Raw genomic sequence first — 25,622 nt, 5'->3', positions numbered from 1 at the left:
ATGGGGACGACGCCTAGAGTGCGCGCTGTAGTGTTGGATGGGGGCGTTTATGGTTGCAAGCTTGCACTTTCCCGCAAGACGAGGGGACTCCGACACGCGGACAAATGATCAGAGCGACATTAAATTCGAATCTTCGATCTCAAGCCTAGACTGTTGGCACTGAAATTCATTGGCTGTTTCTGAAACCCTAGTTTTCAAACTATGACTGAAAATTTGGCACCCAGCCAGGACTGTCTGTGTCGACCCCTGTGTTCAACGAGACCTTCTAGGGACGCATGACTTTCCCAAAATTATCCCTTTGGGACACCAATAGCGTATGAAACACCAGTATCAGGCTTTTGGCACTTCTCGAAGAGTTTCTTCAAGCAAACCATAACTTCTGCACAGGTCTTGCGCCGGGCCTGGTTGTCATAACTATGGCTTGGTTCAATCACAAGCATGTCCACGACGAGATCGAGAACATCTTGAACATACGGCGAGCAATTTTGGTGGGAACGCAGTTCCTCAATATGCTGCAATGCTAGTCGTTAGCTGGGTCTTGTCTTGGACATACCCGCAAGCCTGAACGACGACTGCAGAACAAGCAAACATGAGGTTGGTATGGTGGTTTCTGACCTTTGAGACGGCCGGTTTCAACCGAGTGCCCACATGGTCGAGCGTTCCGAGCGGCACACGTTCCCAGAAAATGTCGGTTTTGATAGGATTGACGTGAAGGTCAAGAAGCAACCGGCTCCTCTTGAAGTCGTCCAGGTACTCTGCGCCCCCAAGCATCCAGGTCATGAACTCGAGCAATATGCATCCCAGGGACCATATATCGCTGGACTGCCGGATGAGCTGGGGCGGTGTGTCGCACTCCGGGGACCGGTACGTCAAAGTGTCGAATCCCTTGCTGCGTCTGTACGTTTTGCTTGTCTTCGAGTGAAGTTCAGCCTGCCCAAAGTCTGTGATCTTGAGAATCCCTCTCTTGTCTTTCACGTCTGGGAACCAGAGTATGTTCTCGGGCTTGAGGTCCCCATGACGGCCGAATTGCGTATGCCACTGAGAATCGCGGATCTCCGCATCATGGGCCTGAAGAGGTTGAGGCGGCTTGCTAGGAAGGCGGCTTTTCTGCATCTCTGATAGCCCCTGGTCCTGGTAACATACCCCTCCCCCGTTGCCATTGTTTTCAGCTCGTGCAGGCTCTTTTGAAGCCTTCTTTGAATTCGTGTGATGCCTGTGGAAGCGGAGCAATCCACTTGCCAGTCCCGCCAATTGCTTTGACACCCAGAGAACGGTATCGTAGTCAAACTCTGGAACTTTATACACGGCTTTCCAATAGTCGAAGAGATCCCCATCCGCTCGATTGAAGATGAGATGGTATTTCCCAAATCGCGAATATGTTGCCAGGATGGAGACGACATGAGGGTGGAAGCCGCGTCCCGTAAACTTCTTCAACATCTCGATTTCTCGGTCAAACTTAACGCGGTTTTCGTCTTCCAGCTTTTTGATTGCAAACCCGCGGCCCGGATCTAGCATGTGGCGGTTGTTTTGATGGAAATTGTGATGATCAGGGTGTATCCAGACCATGTAGACTTGCGAGGTACCTCCTCGAATCTCTCCATCCTGTGATTGTCCGTCGTCGGTGCTCCGATGGACATAACCTAGATAGTCATTCTGGCATTTGATGAAAGGTAGATGTTCCTCTGTCAACGGATAGTGATTGACGTGGTTGTAGGCCGAGAGAAAGAAGAATGGCGCCAGCATTTTCCACTGCTGCTGATAGAATTGTTCTCTTTCTCCTGGGCTCCAATCATTCGAGCAGTCCAACGGCATGACATGGGGGTTTCCTTCGGAGTTCTTTCGATACAAATCATAACACTCGGGTCTACTCGGGTCATCCCGAGTCTTCAGAGGCAGATCGAGGTCACTGACGTTCTCCTTCATGAACATACCGATGCTGTTTGACTTCCCAATGAGGACCAAGATGGCGAACACTGACCGGAACGAACGAGTACGATGCTTCCCTCCGCCAAGGTCAACGTGTTGTTCATTGCATACAGCTTCGGCTTGCTGACACAGTTGGACATCGTCGAGGCTACACTGCCGCCGCTCTGCCAGCTCTTGGACGACGGATTCTGGATTGATGATACGTTCCAGATCCACTTTGGGAAGAAACGTTTTTGGGTTGCCTCTTTCCATTGGGTTCTCGACCTGCTGACATGCAACCCGCAGTTGTATTTGAAGCTTGTATCTGGTGTCAATAGAAGAGCGTCGTCGAGATTCGGAGTCTTGAGCGTTGAGATTCGGAGTGGGTGATTCGAGTGTCGATCCGGTGTTTCCGGGCTCATCTTGTCTTGTAGGTCTCGGGGGTTTTGTTTCTTGATATTGTTGGTTTCCTCCATCGGAGATGATGGTGGTGGTTGGCCTGAGAGACAGATATCGAATCGTGTCTTGCGGCGTAAAGTCGTTGGCCTCACTTGCGTCTCTGATGCCGACCACAGGGATGCCCGGGTGGATGATTGGATTGGTTCGTCGAGCTAACTGCTGCTTCACGTGGATGGTTAGCAAGGCTTCTTCCCTGGTCCAATCGAGTGTAATCCCACCGTGACTAGGGTCTCGTCTGGTTCTTCAATGACTTGTTGCCGCGTCTCAAACAACGTCGTCGTTCGATAGTCTTTGGGCCATGTCTGTGGCGAAAACAGGCGACGTTGCCCAGGCGATTCAGAGATTGGCTCAGTCTCGAGAGAATGGTGCGGCGGCGTGGATGGCGGCGTTGTGGTGTCTGTCGACTGCTCCCCAATACCCGCTGAGTCGGGATCGGTCACCGTACCAGACATCGTTCCAGGCCCAAGACGGCAAAGTGGAACAACAAATACTTGATTTGCAAGAAAAGTCAAGGGATAATGATCGATATCGACTTCTGGCAACTACCTTCGCTGCCACCACATACCTATGGCGAAAAGCATAGGTGGGAAGTGCAACAGCGGATGGGGAAGGAATTTTGTCATATTGGCGAACTCCTGGAACCCGATAGGATGATGGTTAAATAACATTTGATCAAATAGCGAAACAGACTGCTCTGTCTACCCTGCATTTTTGCTTTTTCCACTTTGGGGGCGGGATTTGAAGCTGAAAGATCAAGTGCAAGCGCTGGGTGATAATCCTTCAAGCCTTGAGAGATGATGATCACCCCCCTCAGCAGACGACAGCTTTCGCATATCAACCATCACATGGAAGCTAATTTCAGCGGGAATGTCACCCATCCTAAGTGGTTGGCTTGGCATCAGGCAGGCTACTTCGTGTCGCCCATCGAACCAATCTCACACACAGACTTCTTAAAGCCAATCTCGGGCTCTGAAAAGGGGGGGAGGGGGGCGTGTGGGAGATGGCTGCGCCTTGCTTGGAAAATGGAAAAAGGCGTCAGGAAATATGGGCTGACTGGCTGCCTTGCTCTGGGATCGGTGAAACACAGTGGCGCCAAAAGCCTCCGGCGTACTTGTCAGGCTCATCTTCCACGCTGCGTATGCTCGAGGGGCTGAGGGCGTAAGTCTTGAACTATATATACCAATGATTACAACCCTCATCGCCGTTATGGATTGAAAGTTTGAAAGGCAGAAAACTGGATTCAACTTCAAGTACAAGTCCCCCTGGAGGGCAGTGCCATCAACCAAAGCCCCTTGCGAGCCGCCACTTTCGTTTTCTCATCATGAGCACTTGTATTCCTGAGAGTACCAGCCCTCGACATGACGGTGTAGCGGTCTGGCAACTAGCCGAGGCGACAAGGCAAGATATTGCGGGACAGAATATGGATCCTGAGAAACTTGTTAGAATGCTTGAAACGAACTTTCCGGGTGCCTATGAAGTGGAGGTGAGAAAGCACCCTCCATCTATCACCTTCGTGAGAATCTATGTTATAATTTTTGAACTGACTGTCTAGATGGCACACAACACATATTCCCTCAAGGCACCACGGAAACTTTCCATTGTGAGTAGCTGACAGGTGGCCTGCTCCCGTGAAACTCCAGGTGGGCTGACCACCATGCTGCAGACAGAGATTGCGCGATGTCGGCGAAGATAAAACACATAGAAGATCGTCACTCGCGATAGTCGTTAATCAGGCTGACCCCTTGGGAAGTGGTCTTGCGACGCGCCTGACGATGCCGATGGGGGACCTCATGCATCTTTCACTTTTCTTGCGGCTCCCCTTCTTTTTCTGTATCTCCTTGCTTTTGAGTGCCACAGAGTCTGATTTTATGCGCTCAGATAGAATCTCCGTCAGACTTTTGGTTATAACTTTCTTTTCTTTTTGTCAATTTTGTCATTCGATTTGGGAAGTAAATCGCCAATCAAATTGCAGTCATATGGCAAAGTAACCAGAAATATTGGTTATGAGACCAATATCACAATACATGCAGTTAGCAGATCTATTCTTAGTAAGATAGGACACTTTGATCCGTCACCCCTCGTAACAGACATTGGCCGCACAGCCCGCCCGCCCCCGTCGGCCAAACCACTACGCATCATGACCAGCTCACAGTGTGGTGCCACAACATAACACTATTGAAACATGTCTCGGCCACACCTTTTTCACTTTCTCCATCGATAATACTGATTATGCCGCGAGGTCACTTGATTTATCTGTAGCGAATTGAATCAACACCAACTTTTAGCTTGTGGGTGTAGTCAGGCAGGCTGCCTTGGCCACCCCATGCTGTTTGACGAAGATCTTGCTGGGTAAGAGACACCCCACGCAAGCATATACATGCATTCGAGCGTAGTTACGACCATGCCCCGCAGATGAGCAGAATATCAGGCTCTGGCTTCCGCCCATATGCATGATTGCATTGGAAGGTCGCTGGCTCCCAAGGACCGTAGCTTGAATTTTGACGCATTTGAATCTTAAGGAGAGGGACTTAAGTAGCATCTTTCTACTCATCAGGGGATTTCTCTTGTTTGTAGGTTGTCATGCTGCTACCTTTCTATTCCCTATTCAAACCAACACACTCCCAGAATATTGGTTTAGCTTACTCTTGCTCTTCAGCTCTTGAACAAGAGGCTCATTAGAGATCGAGGGGATCAACACAGATACACAACACCCCCGTCTCCATTGCAAGCCAAAATTTCTCCCATAATGAGCCACACCCCTATGCTAAGCACAGCGGTCTGCGCTATCCTACGGTGGAAGATTGCAAAATGCTGCGAGGAGAGTAACTTCCTCAGCCAGCCTCCCTCGAAATACTTACCACGAAACTGTATTCTCGATCTGGTCACTCCTGAGGCCGTCGCCAACGAGCTGGGCCTCGTCTACGCCGCCTCCACCACGGAAGAACAGGAATTGATCAAGTGGACGTGCCTGAAGGCGCCCGTGGCACTTCTCATTACACTTCACACTAAGATCACTAGATCACCGAGGGAACTGTTGTTATCTTTGCAGCTGTTCCGCGAGGTTGGCTTCGACGACGGGAAGCTCCCCTGGACAAGCTCCTCCGAATTTCCCAGTTCCGCTGTGAAGAATGCACGAGATCCCTGGGTCAGCTACACTTGGACCCGAGACGAGATGGAAGACAGCTTTGTCCAAACTCAATGGAAGTTTCTGGTTCCCTTCTTCGCGTCGGATACATTCGAGTACAAACTCCAGCCTACACAGATTCTCCCATTCTCCCTGAACCCTGAAGAGGAAGCCAAAGAGGGTTCTTTTGGATCGGTGCATCATGTCATCATACATGAAGCACATACTGATCTTCCTTGCAGAGAGGTAAGCGGATACACTTATCCCTCATTTCCTCATTTCCGGCTCAACCGGTTTTCGACATCTGGATCGCTGACCTTTTCTCAAGGTGGCTGTCAAAGTGCTCAAAAGACACTGTAGAGGCGATGTGACCGCGGCATGGTCAACCGAAGTTCGACTACTGAAGAGTATCAGAGGCTTTGCGAACCCGCATCTGATCCACTGCATGGCCGCCATCGAAAGAGGGAACGATCGTTTGTTACTGTTTCCGTGGGCGAGGGGAGGAAGCCTTAGAGAATACTGGGATGATACATCCCACGCGGTTCCCACTGCTTCCACTATTAGGGAGCTGCTCGTCCAGCTGAAAGGCCTCGCCAATGCACTTCGCCAGCTCCACAACTTCGGCCTGGAAGAGGGGACAAATAACCAGACAGATCCAGACGAACAACAAGGCGATGGCACAAAAGATGTCACCGAGGAATACAGCGCCGGAACATCTATTCGCCATGGAGACCTCAAGCCAGAAAACCTTCTCTGGTTTACGGAAAACGACGGTCGACGTCTCACAATAGCCGACATGGGTCTAGCGAAGCGTCACAGCTTCGCCACACAGGAACGGCCGAAACCCACCACGACCAACTCGGCAACGATTCTATACGAAGCCCCCGAAGCGAAGACATCCCTGGGGAAGAAAGCGAGGTCTCGTCAGTATGACATCTGGTCGATGGGATGCATCCTAACAGAATGGATCATCTGGATTCTGTACGGCAATACTGAACTCAAGAGGTTCTACAACCACATAAGGGGACCCAGCCCGGACCCCCACAAGTGGGTTCCTTACTACGACATCAAACCAACCGATGAAGGTGCTCGAGCTACACTCAACCCCGATGTCCGCCGTTGGTTGTCTCACATCAGAAACACTCATCCAGAGTGCCAGAAGGATACGGCCATCAACGCTATCATGAAACTCATTGAGGATAAGCTTCTCGTCGCCGAGCTCTCCCCTCGACGGGGCACTCTGTTAAGTAACAGCGGCGGGTTTCAAGGCGCCTCGCTGTCGGCGCAAGGCGGGGCACGGTACAGAGCAACATCAATTGAATTTGAGAACGCCATGCATGATATGTTGAATCGAGCAACTGAACACCCTCCCTATTTACTAATGAGTACAGACTCCGAACTAGCGACTGCTCCAGTACCTAGAGAAAGGTCGCAGGCTCTTCTCTTGCCCGGACCAATTCATCACAACTACCAACAGGCAACGACAAATGTCAGCCTTCAAGTCCCTCCAACGCCAAGTGCAAGAGTAAGTGTGCCCAAAAGGCTCATACAGAGCTTTCTGCATACACATCGAGAGTTATTGCTAAAGGCAGCACAGAATGTACGTCACTAATCCATCAGACTAATTGAAAATAAGAAACAGCAGACTTTGGTGAATGAATGAATGGATAATAACATGATGTTTGCAGAACGTACGTGAACAACCCTGCTCCTTTATCAGCATCAATGTTTACTGAGTAAAAGTTGACGTTTCTCACCGATCACAGTACGTAGGAAAAGCATGTGTTCTCTGAGCTGTACCATGAGTTGCTGACTGAGATAGTCGGTAAGACTGGATAATTGAAGCTGTGTTCTCCCGCAAGGGGCTAATGTGTGCACATTCTTTTGGTTGGTTGTGAAGCTTGTAAGTTAAGCCCCGACCTTCTCCATTTATAGATACTGTGCTGCAAATAATAACACATGTGTGTCTAGCCTGTATGTTGTTATCCTCCGCAGCTTGGTACTCTCGGTGGTAGTCACCCGTTCAGAACACTAATCATGCGGCGCTTCCTCGTTTTGTTAGCCAGTAAGTTCGAGTTTGTTTCCATCAGCCAGGTATTGATTGATATTGATGATCGAGAGATAGCTTGAGAACTGGGAGTTTCCCGTCGATAACGGATTCGCCAAACATGTCGCACTCCGCCTGGGCGAGGCTTCGTTAAACTTCCATCACTCGGCACCTACGTTCCTCTGCGATCGCTGCGCCAAACTCAGCTTTTGGGATCCAGGTTTCTACATTGTAGACAACTACGATAGACTCCAACAGAAGTCATCCTCCTGTCAGCTGTGCGAATTGCTTTGGCACGCGTGTTCCAAGTTGCCTGAAGCGGGCCGCCCTCGCGCGGCTGTTCGCTTTGAGAGGGTTGAGTCGATCATCAAGTTGATCGGCGTCCAGTCGCTGCCAGTTCTTTCTATTCTAAGGAACTTTGGTAAGCCACACTCTATGATACTCTGGTACCTCTACGCCTGAATGACGTCGATGCTAACTTGAAATCCCCCCATCAGAAAGTTCGTACTTGGTCTCGAACTTCCAGATTGGGTTTCCGCGACTTCCAAAAGCTGGCACTAGCTTGTTCTTCAACATTCTGGAGTACTGGCTACAAGACTGTGATAATCACCAGGGCTGCAGAGTCGTAGGCGAGGCAAGGCTTCCCACCAGGTTGATTGACGTGGGAACACAGCAATTGCCGACCTTACGACTGGTCGAGACAGGCGAGGGTATCTCTGGCGACTCCAGATACATTGCTCTATCTCACCGCTGGGGCGACACCAGAAAGCACCGGCCCTTTTGCACGCGTCTCAAGGACGAGAATGGACACGACATTGAGTCTTTCAGGCAAGCCATCCCCTATCAGGATGTGCCCCAGACATTTAGAGACGCTATAGAGACTACCCGCCGTCTAGGCATCCGGTACCTCTGGATCGACTCTTTGTGCATCATCCAAGGGGATGGCGGAGATTTCAACACCGAGGCCAAGCGTATGGAGGACGTCTTCAGTTGCGCTTACTGCGTGATCGCAGCCAGTAGAGCCTCCAACCCGCACGATGGCTTCCTGGGAGACAGACCACAGCGCCAATTCATCGCAATGCCACAAGAAGAATCCAGCTCTGTCTTTTTGTGCGAGACAATCGATGATTTCGGCCGACACGTGCTGGATGGCGCTCTCAACCAACGCGGCTGGGTTCTCCAGGAACGCGCTCTGGCGCGACGAACGATCTACTTTACAGAGGCTCAGACATACTTTGAATGTGGTAAAGGAGTGAGGTGCGAGACTCTTTCAAAGATGCAAAAGTAAGTGAATCTTATCTTTGATCCTAATACCCTCTCATGTTTACATATCATGCTGACTTGTAATCGTGCAGCAGCATGGCAGAGTTTCTGGGTGATGCAAGGTTCCCCGAAAAGGCCATGAAGGAGAACTCACGCGCCATCAAGATACGCTACTTCCAGGATCTGTATCGTCGATACTCACAGCTCGAGTTCAGCCACATCCAAGATCGTCCCATCGCCATCGCCGGTCTGGAGAACCGACTGCGGAAAGCGTACTGGAGCACGGGCGCCTATGGTATCTTCGACGACAGACCCGGTCACGGACTCTTCCATCGAAGCCTGCTCTGGCAGCGGAGTGAGGACGAAGTGGCCCTGAAGTTGATCGACTTTTCTTTTAAACCCGAGTCGGCGGCCCCGACTTGGTCATGGATGGCACACGAGGGTGGTATCGACTACCTCGATCCTCCCTTCCAACAGACGGAATGGGAGGAGACGGAAATTGAGCCGCCCTGGACGGCCGCTGGCAGTGGGGAGTCTCACAACACCCACAATCTTAGAGTTGTTGCGCGGCCATTCAATGTGGCGGGGCACATGCCCGGGGAGGTCAAATTCGTCTACGACAACCCTGGCCGTGAGAGAAGGTCCGGTGAAAATCGGGCCATGTGCGTTGTGGTTGCCAAGGAACGAGGGAATAAGCCAGTGAGCGAGAAGAGGCACTATGTTCTTGTTGTTGCGGGTTCTGGAGTCGTATCTGGCGACGACAAGAGGACAGTCTTTATTCGACAAGGAGTCGGATACATGACAGGGAAGTACATTGGGCTAGGAAGAGAAGATGGTTTGGAAGCCATTGTTCGATGATGTGTTGTTTGATTTGCGTTCTGTCGGTTTCTTATTATTTATTGCATGGAATCACACCTAAGAATTAGTGTCTATCTCTGCGACTCACATCTCAGGACTTTGACTTTACACGGTCATCGTATCAGGTGCTGAACTCTGAAGTTCCCAGCCTGTCTCTCATCCAGTCCCATGAATTTCTCCCAACCCAGATTCAGACATGGGGGTTGTTGTAGTGGTAATGAAACGACACGCGTTGCCGACTTATCCGAGATAAGACCAGTTCCTTTCTCCCCAGCACGACTTAACCCCGCAGATACAAATCGCAGATACGGATGAGCCATTGGCAGTGACGTTTGAACCAATTTTATTTTTCTTCCAAAAAGTTCCTTCAGCTTACTTTTGAGGGGTTTGATCAGCCGCGAGAAACGAGCGGTCACCTCGGATTTCTCCCAATCACCACGAAAGCAGTCCTCACTTGTGACCGGACAAGATCTATCGTCTCTTATCGTTATGGTTGAGATACATCGACTTGGTACCGCAGCACTGGCGGTCCAGTGCCTGGCCCATTGCGTGACAGGCCAAGTTCTGCACCATCAGAAGCCGACTTCCGGGGGACAGACCTTTCGGGAGACGTCCATCTTCCGCCCGCCACCCAACGTGCTCGGGTCAGATCATCAGCCGGAACCCGAGTTCCAGCTTTACGATAACTTCGGCAAGTCTGCGCCCATGCCTGGCATAGCAACGTTTGCCCATTTGAATTGGACCAACTGTTTCACCGCCGAAAGCGATGGCGTGTTCGACATCGGGATAGTGGGCATGCCGTTCGATCTGGGCGTAAGCTACCGGCCTGGTCAGCGGTTCGGTCCGGCCGCCGCGAGAACTGTTTCGCAGCGCATGGGACCCTCCATCTCATACAGGTGAGCCTATGGTTCGCGTGCCCTAGTACATCGGGGGGAGCTAAGACCAGCACGACACACAGCATGGCCCATGATATGTTGAACCCCTTTCGGAGCTGGGCTACCGTCGTTGACTGTGGCGATATTGCCAATTCTTTGTTTGATAAGTTCGAAGCGGTCCAAGAGCTGGGTCAGGGTCTCGGCAGAATGGCATCCAGGGTCCCCAAGACCACGGAAAAGGGCGACAACGTGCGCCTCATTACTATCGGCGGCGACCACACCATTAGTAAGTTGCCGAATCTGGCCATTGATTATTGTTCCACGTCTCAAACTGTTGTTAACAAACCTGAACCAGCCCTCCCGTCCCTCAGAGCGCTCCATTCCGTGTGGGGAGAGGTGGCGGTCATTCATTTTGATGCCCACCTCGACACGTGGAACCCGCGACAGTGGGGAGGCGGTGTGAACAAGTACGACAAGATCACACACGGGACACTGTTGCACTTCGCCCACGAGGAGGGCTTGTTGAAGAACGACAGCAGCATCCACGTCGGTGTTCGTGCTCTGCTTTTCGATGAAACCGAAGACCTCCGTCATGACGCCGAGTGCGGGTTCCAAACCGTCATGGCGGCTGACATTGACTCCGTCGGGGTTGCAGCCATTGTCGAGCGCATCGTGGAAAGGGTCGGCGATAGCCCTGCATATGTGACGATCGATATCGATGTACTCGACGCCGGTAAGTCCCGTCCTGGGCCTGGGAGCCAGCCATCACCGCGTCTCTGACCCAATTCTGACTGTATTCCCATCGATAGCTTTTGCCCCTGCTACGGGGTGCACTGAAATTGGAGGATGGACCACACGAGAGCTGGCGGCCGTCCTCAGAGGTCTCAGTGCCGCGGGGGTCCGCATCATCGGTGCAGATATAGCAGAGCTGTCGCCCGTCTACGATAACGTTGCGCAGACGACGGCCACCACGGTAGCGCAACTTGTTTTTGAGATATTGGTGTGGATGGTGAGAGTCCCGGTGAAGACAAAGTCTACATGGACGAACCTCGAGCTTTGATTGTAAGAATGTTGAGACCACTGAGGATGCGAACGACAGTTACCCCAAGAGAGTGTTACATCACACATTGGAAAAGAATGGCCCGGGTGAGCGCACCGAAGCAGTTATAGCAGTTTCGTGGCACGTCTACTGTCCCAGCGATATATAACGCGTCTTGTTCGTCGTGTGAATAGGTCTCACATGGCCTCACAACCCCGAGAGAGTACTTTAACCTGGGCATTCAACCGAGATACATAGATATGTTTTCCAGCATGATCTGTGTTCCAGTACCCCAGAATGACCAAAATTGATATAATCGCCAAATGAATGTGTTGAGGAGAAATCCTTCTGCGAAAAGACACGAAACAGGGAAGCAACCGACACCAAAAAGCAAGCCACGTTCACAGAAAAGAAGAAAACACCAGCCATAGACCCTACAGCCGCCGAACCTATCAAAACTCGGGATCCTTGTCACCGCTCGCGTCGAAGTTGTCATAGTCCACCACGTCTGTCGGCAGTTTGTTGGCGTCGGGGTCGCATTCGACAGTGATACCCAGGCCACCTCCCTGGCCGTTCAGCAGACCCGGCGGGATTAGCATCTGGAGATTGTTTTCGTCCCTGTCGATTCGTGACAAGCGGAACGCCTTCTCCGGGTCGATCCCGTCGTCCACCTCTTTGATGTATGCCGTCATGGTCTCCTCGCTTACGTACCAGAGGTTGTCGAAGTCGTGGTAGAAGGATGGTACCCAAACCTTGCCGAGATTGTCCACTGCTTCGGAGTCTGCTCTGACAACACACCACCTTGAAGGAAAAGAGATTAGCTCAGACCATTTTTGAGGGTTTCAGCTTATCGGTTGTACACACCAGTCACTGTCGCCGCCAATCGGCCATGCGCCACGGCGTGGAGAGGTATAAACACCAGGGCCAAGCTGTTGGCCGCCGGTCGCCAAACGTGGGTCGTAGGTAAGAGTTCCGCCGTTCTTTTTGTAGTCGGCAGCTTGTTCCTGTGGATGGTTGAGCCACCGTGTTGGTCATGATCGGGAGCCCTGAAACCAGTATCATACCTTGCTAACGCGCCTATAGCCAATGATGATCTTGTCTCGCTTGGCCAGTGTGATCGGGCTGGCGACGATGGAGGTGACCAAGAGGGCCAGCAGAGCGGCGGGGGTGAACAGCATGGTTGATATTGATGCTTTAGCTTGCGAAAGCGGCTTCAGATGGGTATGTGTCGAGGGTGTTCTAGTGATCTCAATCTTTGACAGTCGGGATTTTGTGTTTCTTGATGAGTTGAGTTTCTGGTGATATTCAAGGCTTTTTAATCCCATTTATACCTTTTTCCATGGTCTAGACAATGATTCTTCGTTTCTGTCACGCTCTCTTTTCGCCGGTGCGGAAACAGCTTCTGAATGCACTTAGCCTCCGAAGTTTCGTTGACACCACAAGCCATCCATAGCCCAGGGAAGGTTACAATAACGGCGAGTATTCGGAAGCTTTGCCAAAAGGACGCCGGTAACATGGTATGATAGTCTATCGCAGTGTCTTGGCAGCCGCTGATGGTCATGGTCTCCGTCCAACGAGAGACTGTAGAGACCCAGCGAATCAGAACAGCTCGTTCAGTACCCAGTAATGATCTACAATTGTCTAATATCATTCCCTACGCTAGGTAGTCAACACTCGAAGCTGGCTGCTGAGAAAGTCGCCGTGATGCCAAGAATTGACTTAGACCACAGCCACCCCTAGGTGGGGACGGTGAGTTACTATGACATGTTCGTGATTTGAAGCCCATCCCCGTGCTTATCTTTGGATTGATGTCTTTCAAGAGTCCTAACCGCTTGCAACTTTTCTCTAGGGAAGGGAACTGCTTGGCGTTGGAGCCCCGGTTGAGAGCGTCCGCGGAGAGCGAAGTGTCAGCCCCCAACAAGCAATGCATTAGGGGCGGGCATGAACTTGGCCCAGCCACATGATTATCCTCTGGTTATAAATACACGACCCCATGTCTCATACCAGGAGACTCTTCATCCAACAACACAACCTGCATCAAGCCTACATCCACACGGTTTGTTGCCCTTGGCATTGTACCTTACCCACATTTTGTTGTTGGATATCGAGAATCAGTATTGAATTGACAGTACCGATCCTTATTCCCAACAGTCGCCGTTCCTTTGTCAAAGGGTGATAAATTGATTGTCAAGTTCTGAATCAAGTCGTCGCTGGTGTCTCAGCAACATGGCCAGCAACGAAGGCAAAACGCTTTTATCCCTTCTGTGTGGTGATAAATGGCTCTGGGATCCGGGTCACTCGTATAGCCTGAGATTCCATGAGAATGGAACAGGCGAGGTAAGCCAGACGTGGTTGCACCTTGTACAGACATTTCCTATCCCTGAACACTGTAGCTGACTATTTGGTAGATCGTGGCCTGTGACGCGTTGGTCATGTTTATTCTCGCGGAATTCGACTGGAAGCCAGTAGACACCACGGCCTCCCTAACACAACCCTTAGAGCTGGGTGACAGTAAAACATTCCAGTTCAGTATCAGTCTGACATTGACGAAACGCAAGATACCGCAGATTGGGGGTGTTTCCACACAACGGTACAGCGTCAATGAGACAGTGCTGGAAGAAGGTGCTTTTCAGCCGAAAGAATACACATTGCGGCTCGAGCAGGGCATGTTCAAGCCTACGGACCCGTCCAACCCGTTCTACGAGTGGCATCGACTCCGAATGGTGTTCAGCCCCTCTCCGTATCCACCTTTGGAACAATGGAAGCGTAAGCAGCCCGCTGGCGTACTTCGGTTCTGGGAGAAAGACACATTTTATAGTCAGCGAATTCCTGAAGAAGAGGTGACCCGAAGGGACGATTCAGCAATGGAGGGAAATAGCTAGAGTTGCGCTAGATCAACCCGCATGCATGCAACTCCTCGTTGACTAATCGTTTCCAATAAATCGACTCTGTGTGTACATCCATGATGCATAACGTTAGGTCGAGATCGATAACCTATGGATCATTAATCTCATCAAATACCTGCTGATGAATTCTAATACTTGACAAAACTCGAATGTCACGTAACATCCAGGGTTGCGGGCCAAAACGTTTAGGAATTATCGAGATCATTAAATTAACATTGCTTGCCTATTTCTTTAGCTGCTGCGGGCATTCTAACGCTACGAGTTGATAGCTATAAGTTACTGCTTCTCCCGCTCGGCCTTCAATTTCTGGTCCTCCTCCTCGTTCTTGGGAACCTTGACAAACGCCGGCACGGTGACGGCGTTCAATTTCCGCAAAGCCTGTCGAAAAATTAGCAACGTCTAGCCAGGATGCGAAGCCGCATACCCAAAAAGGCCGCCACAGCGAGACTCGGCAGAAGACGGCAACGCCCGCCTGGCTAAGGAGCCACGCGAGTGTCCGGACCGCGCTGAGAAACGACACATTCAGAGCGTTACGTACCTGAGAGAAAGCGCCATCGGGGAGGTTGTTGTTCCACTTGTCGTTGACCTTGACGATCTTGCCGTCGTCGCCAACCTGGATCTGCACGATGCTCTCCATGGTCTGCTCGGTCTTGACGCCCTTGACGGTGTAGCTGTTCTTCAGCTCGAGCTCGATTGGGTTGCCGGCCGAGGTGACGGTGTGCGATTGGATCTTGATGGGGTTGAACAGCGCCGGGAGTCCGTACCACTGGGCTGCGTACTTGTCAAACCCCTCGGCGACGGTGATGTTGTCCTGGAAGGTGGCGTTCTTGGACCACAAGGACAGATGCTTCAGGGTCGGGTTACCCTCGAAGAGCTGCGGGACTCATTAGCCGATGGCAGCCTTGTGAATTGGGGATCACCATGCTTACATCGAGCACGCTGCCAACCAGCACCTTCTGCTGCTGGGACAGTGAGACGCCGGACTTCTGGTTGATACTGTTGTTCTTGATGCCGATGGACTCGAAGCTGGGCGCGTTCGAATCGGCCGAGGCCTGGACCTTGGCCGTGTCGGAGGGAGTGCCTGAAGCCATGTTTCTCTGGAATTGTTTTGCGATTGACTTGGTTTCGGGATGGGTAGCGATTTGCTTTGCGATGTGTCTAGCGGATAAGTGCATGAGGGCGATGATGAAGTTGAAAGAGGAAGAGAAGTATGCGGTGGATAGAGACAAGACTTTTGAACGGTTTTGGGGCGTTGAGTGACTCTGGTATGTCATCAGTGTCAAAGACACACACACGTCTTCTGCATATTCATCGCGTCACTGAGCGATGATGAGCGCTGACGTCATGACTTTCAGTTGGAGAAACATCGAATGCGTCTTCCCCAATGCGCTCACCCCAAGATGACATGAGATGAACATGAGATGGATAAAGAAGAGCTAACCCTCGGGAATTAAGCTTAAATCCACACCCGGCCAACAGTTCATTAAATCGTGGATTTTGAAAGCGTAACACGCTACTTGGTAAAGATAGGCTTCTGTTAACGATTACCCTACATCCTTTTAGAGTGAGTACATGTAGTTCTCATGTCACCTCATCAAACTTCATCATCCATTGAATAAGTAGGTGTATGTGAGCAAGTTTTCAACCATGTACGGCCCATTGTGCAGCCAGTGTTTTATTATGTCCATCCTTCAATGCCTATATATAAACAGTCTCGCATATACTCGAAAAGAAAGAGTTGAATGGGTATCTGAGTTCCTCTCATGCCTCTTCATTCAGAGCTCACCGCGACGTACACGGGCGAGGACAACGAAGAAGCCCTGCTTCAAACCCCGTCGGGATTGGTAACATCACTGTAAGAGGCAACCGTTCCGTTCCGCGTCGTAGACAACGGTTGCCACGCCGTGGACGAGCGGGGGACGCTTATTTGAAGTCGCCGGAACCGTTGCAGCGCGACAGCGGGATCGACTTCTGCTTCTTGGCGCAGACAGTGATGGCGCCGGCAACCCAGTCGACACCCTCGTAGGAGCCCTCCTCGTAGGAGTCGGCGATCCAGGTTCCCGTCTGCTTCATGCTTCCGACGCAGCCCTGGAACGCGCGGCCGTAGTAGCGGTTGGTCCAGGGGGTCGAGATGACGACACCGGTCTCGCCGTCCTCGATCGTGCCTCGGATCATGTACCCCTGCTGGGTAGTCCAGGTGCGGGAGACGCTGACGCCGAGGGAGGCGCCGAGGCGGTCCTTGATGACCTTGAGGTCGAGGCCGGCGCTGACGGTGACGGCGTCGGCGACCGAGTAGGACTTGGAGACGGTCACGTCGATACCCTTTCCGTAGCCGATGACGACGGGGGACATTTGCACGTCCCAGTTGACGAAGCGTTCCTTCTTGTCGGTAACGATGGAGAAAGTGTGGGCGCAGTCGCGCTTCTCGGGGCCGGAGCCGTGGATGCTCTCGTCGTAGGGGATCGGGGCCAGGTCCTTGGCGTCGTCGATCCAGCTCTGGTTCCACGCGGGGGGCTCAGGTAGGTAGCCCTTTGACTTGACGAGCTCATGCCACTTGTCGAGCTGCATAACCTCGGCTGGAAGCCACGTAAAAAAGTCAGTCAAGGCTCAGAAGTGAAGCGATGGGAGTGACTATTGGGGGTCCCTTACCGCTGTCCTTGCCAAAGAGAAGTACCTCGCCGGGGGCGAGTCGGCGGTCCGAGTTTCTCTTGGTGGCGTTCAGGCTTCTCTTGGTGGCATTCAGGCCCCTCGTGGCCAAATGCGGCCCGGTGCTGTTCAGGCCCCTCTCAGACCAGAACGGAACGGCGCTGGCGGCCGTAGCCAGGAGGAGGGTGAGGAAGTTTGCGGAGACCATTACGGGCAAACGAGGCTGAAAAGAGAGGTGTGGTTGGAGGAGAAGAGAGAAGAGTGAGGTGTTGGGGATGTGGAAACCAAGAAAGACAACTAAGACTGTCTGGGAGCTTGCGATGACTTTATAACCGTTTCAAAGACCATCACGGTATCAATCGTTCAGGTTCGCATCAGCTCTTCTCCATCTCATTGCGTGCCTGTAATCTTCAGTGATACTCACGTCGTTCGTCCAAACGGTTGACGATCTTGCATGCATCTTCCTTCTTTGGGAAACACCACCAACCTTGCGAGTCATGGTGACAGAGCAAGGTAAATTGTGAAGTCCACCTCTCATCAGCCAGGGGAGAAATCATACCGCCGCACGCGGTCGCCTGCCACCAGCACGTGTGTATCCATACCGCCGTCCTACCGGGCAAGGATCGGCCACGTTCGCAGCGGAAACAGAACCCCCCGGCATTCCAGCGGCCCCGGACGGAGCTCCATCGTCTGTGTCTCTGGTTTCCCTTATCAAACATGGAGAATTCAACACCACACGACTCAGCTTCCGTCACGCGGAGCGTCGAATGGCTGGTTATCCCGCCCGTTTTGCGGGTAAGTTGATGTCAAAAGTTCGCGCGGCCTCACACACCGACACATGAGAGTTCACTAGGGATCTTCGGAAGTGAGCTCATCTGACCGTGTGGACTGCGGATTCAATAGTCGGTGTCCAATAGATTGATCACGTCTTGATGAGGAATGATGTGTAGATACGGCAGGACGAGATGTCATCACCTTGACGGCCAACGATATCAGGTTTCTTCTTGGCGGTTGAAGTCGACGGCCATACATATAATTCGGCTTCCCATTCGAACAGCGCGTCCTGTCCTATCCACAAAACCAACCTTCTCTCTTGTCGACTCTGTCTCGTTTATCTATCAAAGTTTTCGTCCAAGCTCCAAAGCACCGCTCCACATCCCTCCCAAGCCGCGAACATGCAGATTTCGTCGATCCTCACCCTCGTGGCACTGGCCTCCAGGTAAGCTTCTTCCCCCAGATATCCATCAGTGTAGCATTTATGCTGAATATCAACCCTCAGTGTCGCTGCAGATCTACACAACCAAGCCGTTTGTGTGAAGAACAGAGTCGAGGCGCCCGTTGGCGGGACCCCGTGGAGCGTCAGCTACACCTGGAGCAACAACTACGAGATCGAAGTCGAGGCGACCAAGTGCGCCTGCGAACACTACAAGAACCGCAACACCGGCGATAACCAGTGGGATAAGTGCCCGGACTGTAAAGTTGTACGTTCTCGTCGCCTCTTCTTCTCGTGCGAAATATCTCTAACGCTTACCGCCCCCGCAGATCGATATGATTTGCCACTCTGACGGCTGGCACATTGGAGGTGACGAAATGAACTATTACTGCACGAAGAAGTGCGGCGCACAAGGGGCGGAGGCCAACTAGTCTACTCAATGAGATGATGGATGACGCCGGGCGAACAAGCTTGGACATAGATAGATACCTGTACTTTTTTTCATGGCGGCATATACTTGATTCCTGGGAGTTGGGCTGGGACTCGCTTCAAAAAAGTAAATATCAATCAAACCTAAACTTTACACATTTGAAGATCAAAATCCCATTTTGGTTTCCGAAACTGCCTTCTCTGGTCTGACTGAATACACTCGTGCCGTTGTTGTCCAAACGAGGATCTTCCATGCGTGACCAAGGGCATCTCGTAAGATGCCCACAACATTACCGCCACCCCACAGGCCATAATCTATTCACGGTCCACGGCCGATGTGACATTAGACTTCGTCCACGGCGGGAAGCAAAATGACAAGAAGAGAGTTTTGCGTCTTGTCTTAATTATAACGTCTATCACTGGTTCCTGGGCAGCTCCCATCTAAATCTCCTTCACCGCATCATCCCCTTTGCTTGCACAGCACAGCGCGAGTTTTCTGCGTGTTGGTTGCCATGTCGTCGACTGCGGCTGTTTAACGGTCCGAGTGCTGCACAGCTCCCCGATATTAATGAGATCGACGGCCAAGGAGTTTTTACCAGCATTATTACGACGCAAGAGTGGAGAATATTCCACTTGGCTAAATGGTCATCACCAGGGGGAGGGAGGGCTTCAACAGAATGTCTGGTTGGAAGCGCTGCGGAGCTGATAAGGAATCCTAGCGAGGCTCTTGTGTGTTTTCAACGCTTGGCTATCATATTCTCGGGATCATGTAGGGATTTTGTGTTTCAGCGAAGGTAAAGCCGATGAGCCTGCACTAGTCAAGCCTATCCGGTGGAGAGATGGGCGTACCGTCACTGTGGAACGTTCCCCGGTATCCAGGAAATAGAGTTTTTAGCCGGTGGGATGGTCTTAAGTTGTCAAAATGTTGAGTGGCAAGTTGCCCGCCAGCCTCCGCCAGCCTCCGATGATTCCGGCAGGGCTAACTGTTGTGACGGTCGTCGAGAGGAGGCTATCACGTTGTGATGCCCCATATAAGAGAGAAGATCAACGACATACAATATGATAAAACACTGAATAGATAGCCGTGTCTCCATTTCTGTGTCGGGTTTCACTCTTCATGACTCGGCTCTCTGCTGGAGCGCGCCTCTCAAACCTACAGGGACTTCTCGAGTAAGAATGCGATGCGAACACACCGTAGCTCTCGGCGGAGATAAGCATAATGTGCCAAGTTGGGGGTTTGCCTCGCTGAGTGTTCCTTGGCATCCCTGATTTACGAGGAGATTGTGATAGTTTGCAAGAACAGAACTGGCATGTCAACACTTTAGTTGAGTTTCGCTCGACATCTCCCACGAAGAGGGAAAGTGTACGTCAAACGAGGATGGAAGTGTTCATGACCACGGCAGGGTGGGGTGGGACCCGGTTGTCTGGAGACTCGATCATCGCCGCGTTCCTTGTTGTGCGGCGGGCGGCTTGACGATCCTCATTTAATCTCCGCAAGTCTGAGTTTGAGATGGATATGTCGTCACCGGAAACCCGCTGACAAGCCCCAGCGGAAACGATTCATGAAGTTGCGGACGGCCCTGCCCCATTCCCAGCCCAGGGGGCCAATAAAGACGGAAAAGCTGCCCGAAAGTTGAAAGCTGCCGAGTCAGTCTCCATGTTTTCACCGACGAGTCCTCTCTTGCTTCGGAAACGGTTACTAAAGACGCACCTATTGCCTTTGACGACCCCAAACTTCTGAAACTTGTAACTGTCTCAGTAGACATATTTCATTCGTCATGTCTTTTCCTATCTATGGCACGGGTCTACGCGCAAATGCTTTCCCTTCTTTTTCCATTGGGGGTTGCCCAACCCAATGCTTCAAGTAGATGAACACAAAAGTAAGTAGCATGGTGCTTTTGGCAGTTGGAATCTTTCCACTGTTTACGATTCCTATGAAGCCAATGTCACAAACCCGGGGCTCTATCGACGAATGGAGTTGCAGATGCCCCAACGTGGTGGGTTTTTAATGACTTCGGAGATTTTTTGATAATGACCGCATCCAACCTTCACAGTCACTTCGACCATGCCAAGAGTGTTGCCCATGGAGAATAAGCCGCTCAGCTACACGTGTTGCACGGCGTTGCGTTTCACGACCCTGAGGCTAGTCTTGAGTCACAAAAAATCCCGTTATGGAGAGCAAAATCAAAAAACTTAACCAGGATTGTTGTCAAAGAAAAAGCACCGTTGAGGTCGGGTATACGCAAACTTCAATTGATTTGTGGCTCAACACTTCAACACCTGGGCCAAGAGAGTCCGGCACTGGCTGCGTGGGCGACTTCTACGTCATTTCGCCATTGGAAGCTCTGACCACAAGCTGGCGAAGCTGTCTCCGGCTCCCACGGACCAAAGGATCATGGCAAGTCAAATTAAACGCCCAGTGAACGTGCTGAGCCATGTTGGTAAGTTTCAGCAGTAGATATGGACAGGGATGCCATGGCAACACTTTGAAAGCACCTGTTTCTTTTCAATTAACCAACACCCATCGGCATCAACTATGCAGGCCTTCCTGGAAACAAAAGGAGCAAAGAATTGAGCTTGGGTTCTATCTCTTGCTGAAAGAGATTATCTGCAACGCACAAAATCTAAAAAAACTTTGAAATGACAGCTGTTGTCAACTCCAGTATATTCGAGTCCTCTGCTGGTCTAGGTAATATTTGAAGATTTTGAGGGTTGTTAGCTCCTGATCGGATACGACGGCTAGAAGGAAACAATGCCGAGACGTGTAGTCAAAGCAGGTGTTTCTAAACAAGCTACCTTATTAGGTCGACAGCGTGAGAATGGTAAGGGGAGATCAGGTACAGCGCAGGGCTAAAGTAGTTACCCTGCATCTGCGTAGTTGCATTTGCCTACAGGCCGACAAGGGCATACTTCCTTGCGTCAGCCAACAAGAGTAGAGTCCTAGTATTCTTTAGGAGCACAGCGCCCTTAACTGCCGCCCTATACGCAAGCTCCTACACCTCCTTAGTATCTACATCCTCCTACAATAGTAAGCGCAGCAGCTGCTCCTAGGCTTAGTTAAACAAGCCTACAGACACTAGGGCTGCGTACATCCTCGTTAGAGACCCATCGACCTACTATTCGGAGATAAGGGACTAGTTCCAGGCCATCTGCAGGGCGTTTAAGCCGGGGTGCGCGTTGCACTCCAGGTCGGTGCCGGCCTTTGGGGGGGGGGGGGCAAAGTGCTAGTAATCAGTTGTTTACTGCTGTTTTTCTTTTCCTGCATTGTGTGCCGAATCTTGACTCCTAAATCCAATTGGTTTTACGCTAGTTGAATTGTGAAACCAGCGTTCTTCGATAAATGAAATGCAGCTAAGGCGGTTCTTGAGGTCGCCGTGACACATATTGTGAGAAAAACCACAGGAAAACAAAAACCCACGCAAAGTAGAAATGTCGTGGCCAACATTGCAGAAGGAACAATCTAGGCGCGCTTGTGTACTCCTTTTGAAGTTTTGGCGGTAAAATATCAGGCATTTTCACTGCGCTAATGTCCGAGATCCTTGTAGGGATGTGACAAGGGTGTGTTGGCCTCGAACTTGGAATCACAGCAAAAACCCCTGCGTCGAAAGGTTAGCAGGCGTTGTTGCAACGCTGTTGCCTGATCCTGATCCTTCTGTCTTACTTACTTCTCAGCCCTTCTCTTTTGGGTCACTTGTGATGATATCTAATCACATGGCGCCATTTTGCTTTGACAGCACTTCTTCAGTTTCAGCTTGCCGAAACATTATCCAGTATTGCAGAGAACGAGCAGATGAGAAAGGAATTTAAATCTTAAGAAGGGCTGTGGTGAAAGGACAGAATGGCCAACTGCAAGCCCTACAGTCTGGTGGAAAGCATATATCACAGCAAAGATGCCACTCAGAGCCGATGCTAGTTACCTCGAACCAGAATCTCGAGAGCGTTGCCGCCGCCAACCTTTTATTTTAGCTGCATAGAGAGTCCCCACCGACAGGATCACGACCCCCGTCGGTTGCGAAGTTTTCGGTTTAGGCTGCATCGAAAGTCGTTCCGTGATAGGGCGGACTACGCCTGTCAGGAACACCCACCGTAAGCTCAGGATGGCGGAAATCTTGAAAAGAAAGAGGCGAGACCCTGGGCGACGTGGCGCACGTTAAGGTTGCGGTTGTGGGTAGGTTCTGAGACTGAAGGGAGTTAAAAGCATTGAGATGTCGCGGCGGCCCGGCGCGTCGTCCGTCAAGTAAGTAACTAAAGCTCATTCATCTTTTTTTGCGCCATGACGGGCCACGACTATTCTCACGTCGTCGGCGCTCCCGCCGAGGACATTCAGCTTGTCTCCTCCAAGGACCCCCATTCAGATGTCACCACCACCGACGTCACGCCCGATGCACCTCTCTCGACCCCACGAAGCCGGCACTTGGCACGGACGCTTGTTCTTCTGCTCGTTCCCCTCGGGATAACAGGCTATTACTTTTGGATATGGCTGTACTTGCTCTCCCGCGACCTCGATGAGGCGGTCAAGTACGGATCAGCCAATGAATCATGGGTGTTCTGGTCCTGGTTCATCGTCGGTGTGTTCGCCTTGGATTGGGCGGCCCACGGCCTCGTCGGAGTCGAGGTCGCCATGCTGGAGACTTCCTTCTGGCGAGCCCCTCATCTCATCGGCCTCTTGGACCACAGCGAAGGAACCTGGGGCGGCCCGGGCGGCTGGGTCAAGTGCCTCACGAAGCTCTTCAAGGAACGGAACATCGCGGCCATCGGCGGCTGGTATATTTCCCTGAACACCTACAGGCTCTGGTACCTCCTCGCCTTCCTCACCCTCTCGTTGTACGTCGGGATGCCCCTCTCTGGTATCACCATGGAGCTCTCCGATGGCTATGTTCCTCTGAATGAGGCTCCGATGGTCGTTGGCCGCAACTCGACAGACTTCCATGCCAGGTATTTCTCGTCGACCAGCGACTCATCCATTCACAAGGGGTCGGAGACTGCGTGGCAAGTGGGATCGCCTGCCACGCTACCTGGCATCAGTATCATATACACGCCGGAGCATGTCAGCCGCAAGGACCACGACGTCCTGGCCCAGATCCCAAACAACTTACCAACCGACCCCGAAGTCCCCGAGATGTTTCTGGTCCCGCAGGCAAGCGTCCCCATTTCCGGCACGTCCTGGGGCATGCGCGCTGGGTTCAACTGCTCCGTCGTGGAGGATGTTTCCGAGTTCATCATCATCGGTCATAACACGACTGGTCTTTGCGGCGGTGGTCCGATCCAAATCTGCCCCCGCGCCAGGATGGTGGACAAGGCGACCAACATTTGGTCGTACATGGAAGTCGGTTCCAGGATGCCAATGGTCGGACCCTCGCAAGTAAACGGTCCGACATACGACAGCACCGCTCCCGATCCGTTCGGGTCCGGCAACGATTCCCAGCCTGACGTGTTCGAGTTCGCCCTCTGGCAGGTGCGCGTGAACACTTCCTACGCCGAAATCGAAAACTTCAATAACACCGTCGGCCCGACCGTCAAGGGCCTCGATACCCCCTTCATGAAGGCGGACAACGGCTCATGGGTCGCCAATGCGACCTTTTTCGACCAGAAGACCTTCACCGCGAGGTCCAAGGCGAAGAACGACGTCTGGCAAAGGCTCATCAACCATGGACGCCAGACCATCGAGGTGGCCGCTCCGATCGGCGTCCGGTGCGTGGTCAGATCAGCGCTCGGTTCGGCCTCGCTCGATCCCGCGACCTCGACATTCTCAAACTTCAAGGTTGAGTATCCCAAGCCGTTCAGCGACCCACTGGTAAAGGCGGCCTCGCCCGTCGGCCGGCTGGGCACCCAGGTAGAGAATTTCCTGCCCGCGGCCGGCGTGAACGACATCTTCACCTCCATCAACACCCGGGCCACGAAAGCCGAGTCCAACTCGATCAGCCTGACAAAGTTTGTGAGCTCGTCGGAGCTGCGCAAGTCGATTTCGATGGGGTACGTGAAAGAGGCCCTGAATCTGATGTACGACGGCCAGTACGGGTTCGAGGGCAGCTGGGAGCACGCGGGCTTGACTTCCTCCAGGAAGGGCAAGATCCTGACGACGGGCGACCTCTCGCCCCTGTCTGCTGTGATCCCTTTTGCGATATGGACCCTCGGATCCTTGATACTCGGACTCGTGTACGGGTTCCGGCGCAGGGTGGCGGACTCCCTGAGCGGATTCAGCGTTTTCCGGCTCGGTGTTCGCTCGGCCGATAGACTGGGAGATTCGGGGCTCCTGGAGGCGAAGGAGGCCGAGGATGTTGGCAAGCTGTGGCGTTTGCCAGGTTCGCTGGATAAGATTTAGTAGGCCGAGAGTTCCACTTGGATGCTCGGTTTTCGGCATGCATCAACATGTCAGATCTTTGTTATTTGTAATGATCTTAACGGCCTTTTGGTGAATTTGATGCAGGGTACGCCCTGCAGGACTAGAATTTAGACTGTTTTCATCCATTGCATCCGCCATGTACATGTCACGTCGTGCTGTGCAGTGCAGACACCAATCAGTTTAGGTGCACGACGATTGGAATATCGGGAGTCTCTTCCCTGAGAAATGGTAACGGAGAGTCGTGTAAGGGTCCAGTCTGAGCACCTCTTTTTGTTGCTTGTATGTTGACGTTGAAGTCACATGCATTAAGACTACTAGAAGCAGATTTTAGCACACAACCAATTTAGTCTCCAGTGAACCGGTCCAGAGGTCTGTCGTACGAGTGGTTACACAGGTTGATTTTGAGAACCGCGGGACTGTACTCCTTCAGGAATGTAAAGCGCTTCAATGTCCTTGTGTTCTTGAAACAGAAAAGAAAGTTGCTCATAGAGTGGAAGGGTCTGGGATTGTCTTTA

At 51.9% G+C, this 25,622-nt stretch overlaps 10 protein-coding genes across 10 annotated transcripts; 6 read left to right on the top strand and 4 right to left on the bottom strand.

Moving 5' to 3' along the window:
* Positions 1-290: 290 nt before the first annotated feature.
* Positions 291-2,816, bottom strand: CDEST_14435 (Putative protein kinase; the record flags this gene model as incomplete). Its single annotated transcript, XM_062930591.1, has 3 exons — positions 291-512; positions 616-2,523; positions 2,583-2,816. The coding sequence occupies 3 exons, from the start codon at positions 2,814-2,816 to the stop codon at positions 291-293; spliced, it is 2,364 nt and encodes a 787-aa protein (XP_062786642.1).
* Positions 2,817-3,596: 780 nt separating this feature from the next.
* On the top strand, positions 3,597-4,453 carry CDEST_14434 (uncharacterized protein). The gene is made up of 3 exons (XM_062930590.1): positions 3,597-3,847; positions 3,917-3,964; positions 4,032-4,453. The coding sequence occupies exons 1-3, from the start codon at positions 3,686-3,688 to the stop codon at positions 4,350-4,352; spliced, it is 531 nt and encodes a 176-aa protein (XP_062786641.1). The 5' UTR covers positions 3,597-3,685; the 3' UTR covers positions 4,353-4,453.
* Positions 4,454-5,110: 657 nt separating this feature from the next.
* On the top strand, positions 5,111-9,656 carry CDEST_14433 (Putative protein kinase domain, heterokaryon incompatibility, protein kinase-like domain superfamily; the record flags this gene model as incomplete). The annotated part of the gene is made up of 5 exons (XM_062930589.1): positions 5,111-5,734; positions 5,817-7,013; positions 7,614-7,956; positions 8,033-8,819; positions 8,891-9,656. The coding sequence occupies 5 exons, from the start codon at positions 5,111-5,113 to the stop codon at positions 9,654-9,656; spliced, it is 3,717 nt and encodes a 1,238-aa protein (XP_062786640.1).
* Positions 9,657-9,972: 316 nt separating this feature from the next.
* On the top strand, positions 9,973-12,020 carry CDEST_14432 (Putative ureohydrolase). The gene is made up of 4 exons (XM_062930588.1): positions 9,973-10,552; positions 10,615-10,817; positions 10,887-11,264; positions 11,341-12,020. The coding sequence occupies exons 1-4, from the start codon at positions 10,146-10,148 to the stop codon at positions 11,589-11,591; spliced, it is 1,239 nt and encodes a 412-aa protein (XP_062786639.1). The 5' UTR covers positions 9,973-10,145; the 3' UTR covers positions 11,592-12,020.
* Position 12,021: 1 nt separating this feature from the next.
* On the bottom strand, positions 12,022-12,895 carry CDEST_14431 (uncharacterized protein; the record flags this gene model as incomplete). Its single annotated transcript, XM_062930587.1, has 3 exons — positions 12,022-12,371; positions 12,435-12,574; positions 12,635-12,895. The coding sequence occupies 3 exons, from the start codon at positions 12,893-12,895 to the stop codon at positions 12,023-12,025; spliced, it is 750 nt and encodes a 249-aa protein (XP_062786638.1). The 3' UTR covers position 12,022.
* A 901-nt stretch (positions 12,896-13,796) lies between these two features.
* CDEST_14430 (uncharacterized protein) lies at positions 13,797-14,452 on the top strand (the record flags this gene model as incomplete). Its single annotated transcript, XM_062930586.1, has 2 exons — positions 13,797-13,907; positions 13,979-14,452. The coding sequence occupies 2 exons, from the start codon at positions 13,797-13,799 to the stop codon at positions 14,450-14,452; spliced, it is 585 nt and encodes a 194-aa protein (XP_062786637.1).
* Positions 14,453-14,653: 201 nt separating this feature from the next.
* On the bottom strand, positions 14,654-15,750 carry CDEST_14429 (Putative NTF2-like domain superfamily protein; the record flags this gene model as incomplete). Its single annotated transcript, XM_062930585.1, has 3 exons — positions 14,654-14,854; positions 15,015-15,350; positions 15,406-15,750. The coding sequence occupies 3 exons, from the start codon at positions 15,748-15,750 to the stop codon at positions 14,753-14,755; spliced, it is 783 nt and encodes a 260-aa protein (XP_062786636.1). The 3' UTR covers positions 14,654-14,752.
* A 649-nt stretch (positions 15,751-16,399) lies between these two features.
* Positions 16,400-17,330, bottom strand: CDEST_14428 (uncharacterized protein; the record flags this gene model as incomplete). The annotated part of the gene is made up of 2 exons (XM_062930584.1): positions 16,400-17,052; positions 17,126-17,330. 2 exons carry the CDS (start codon positions 17,328-17,330, stop codon positions 16,400-16,402), a joined length of 858 nt encoding a protein of 285 aa, XP_062786635.1.
* Positions 17,331-18,297: 967 nt separating this feature from the next.
* Positions 18,298-18,766, top strand: CDEST_14427 (uncharacterized protein; the record flags this gene model as incomplete). Its single annotated transcript, XM_062930583.1, has 3 exons — positions 18,298-18,341; positions 18,402-18,603; positions 18,665-18,766. The coding sequence occupies 3 exons, from the start codon at positions 18,298-18,300 to the stop codon at positions 18,764-18,766; spliced, it is 348 nt and encodes a 115-aa protein (XP_062786634.1).
* Positions 18,767-23,009: 4,243 nt separating this feature from the next.
* CDEST_14426 (uncharacterized protein) lies at positions 23,010-25,235 on the top strand. The gene has a single exon (XM_062930582.1). It carries the CDS (start codon positions 23,038-23,040, stop codon positions 25,084-25,086), a length of 2,049 nt encoding a protein of 682 aa, XP_062786633.1. The 5' UTR covers positions 23,010-23,037; the 3' UTR covers positions 25,087-25,235.
* Positions 25,236-25,622: the final 387 nt, after the last annotated feature.

The sequence above is a fragment of the Colletotrichum destructivum genome, chromosome 10 (assembly GCF_034447905.1).
Source record: "Colletotrichum destructivum chromosome 10, complete sequence".
In the NCBI taxonomy this organism is placed as follows: Eukaryota; Fungi; Ascomycota; class Sordariomycetes; order Glomerellales; family Glomerellaceae; genus Colletotrichum; species Colletotrichum destructivum.
This window is presented reverse-complemented; position numbering and strand designations above follow the sequence as displayed.

Coding starts and splice junctions, on each gene's coding strand:
- CDEST_14434 (XM_062930590.1), top strand. CDS start 3,686: ATGAGCACTTGTATTCCTGAGAGTACCAGCCCTCGACATGACGGTGTA. Junction 3,848..3,916: donor CGGGTGCCTATGAAGTGGAG/GTGAGAAAGCAC, acceptor CTGACTGTCTAG/ATGGCACACAACACATATTC. Junction 3,965..4,031: donor CACCACGGAAACTTTCCATT/GTGAGTAGCTGA, acceptor TGCTGCAGACAG/AGATTGCGCGATGTCGGCGA.
- CDEST_14432 (XM_062930588.1), top strand. CDS start 10,146: ATGGTTGAGATACATCGACTTGGTACCGCAGCACTGGCGGTCCAGTGC. Junction 10,553..10,614: donor GGACCCTCCATCTCATACAG/GTGAGCCTATGG, acceptor CACGACACACAG/CATGGCCCATGATATGTTGA. Junction 11,265..11,340: donor TATCGATGTACTCGACGCCG/GTAAGTCCCGTC, acceptor TCCCATCGATAG/CTTTTGCCCCTGCTACGGGG.
- CDEST_14426 (XM_062930582.1), top strand. CDS start 23,038: ATGACGGGCCACGACTATTCTCACGTCGTCGGCGCTCCCGCCGAGGAC.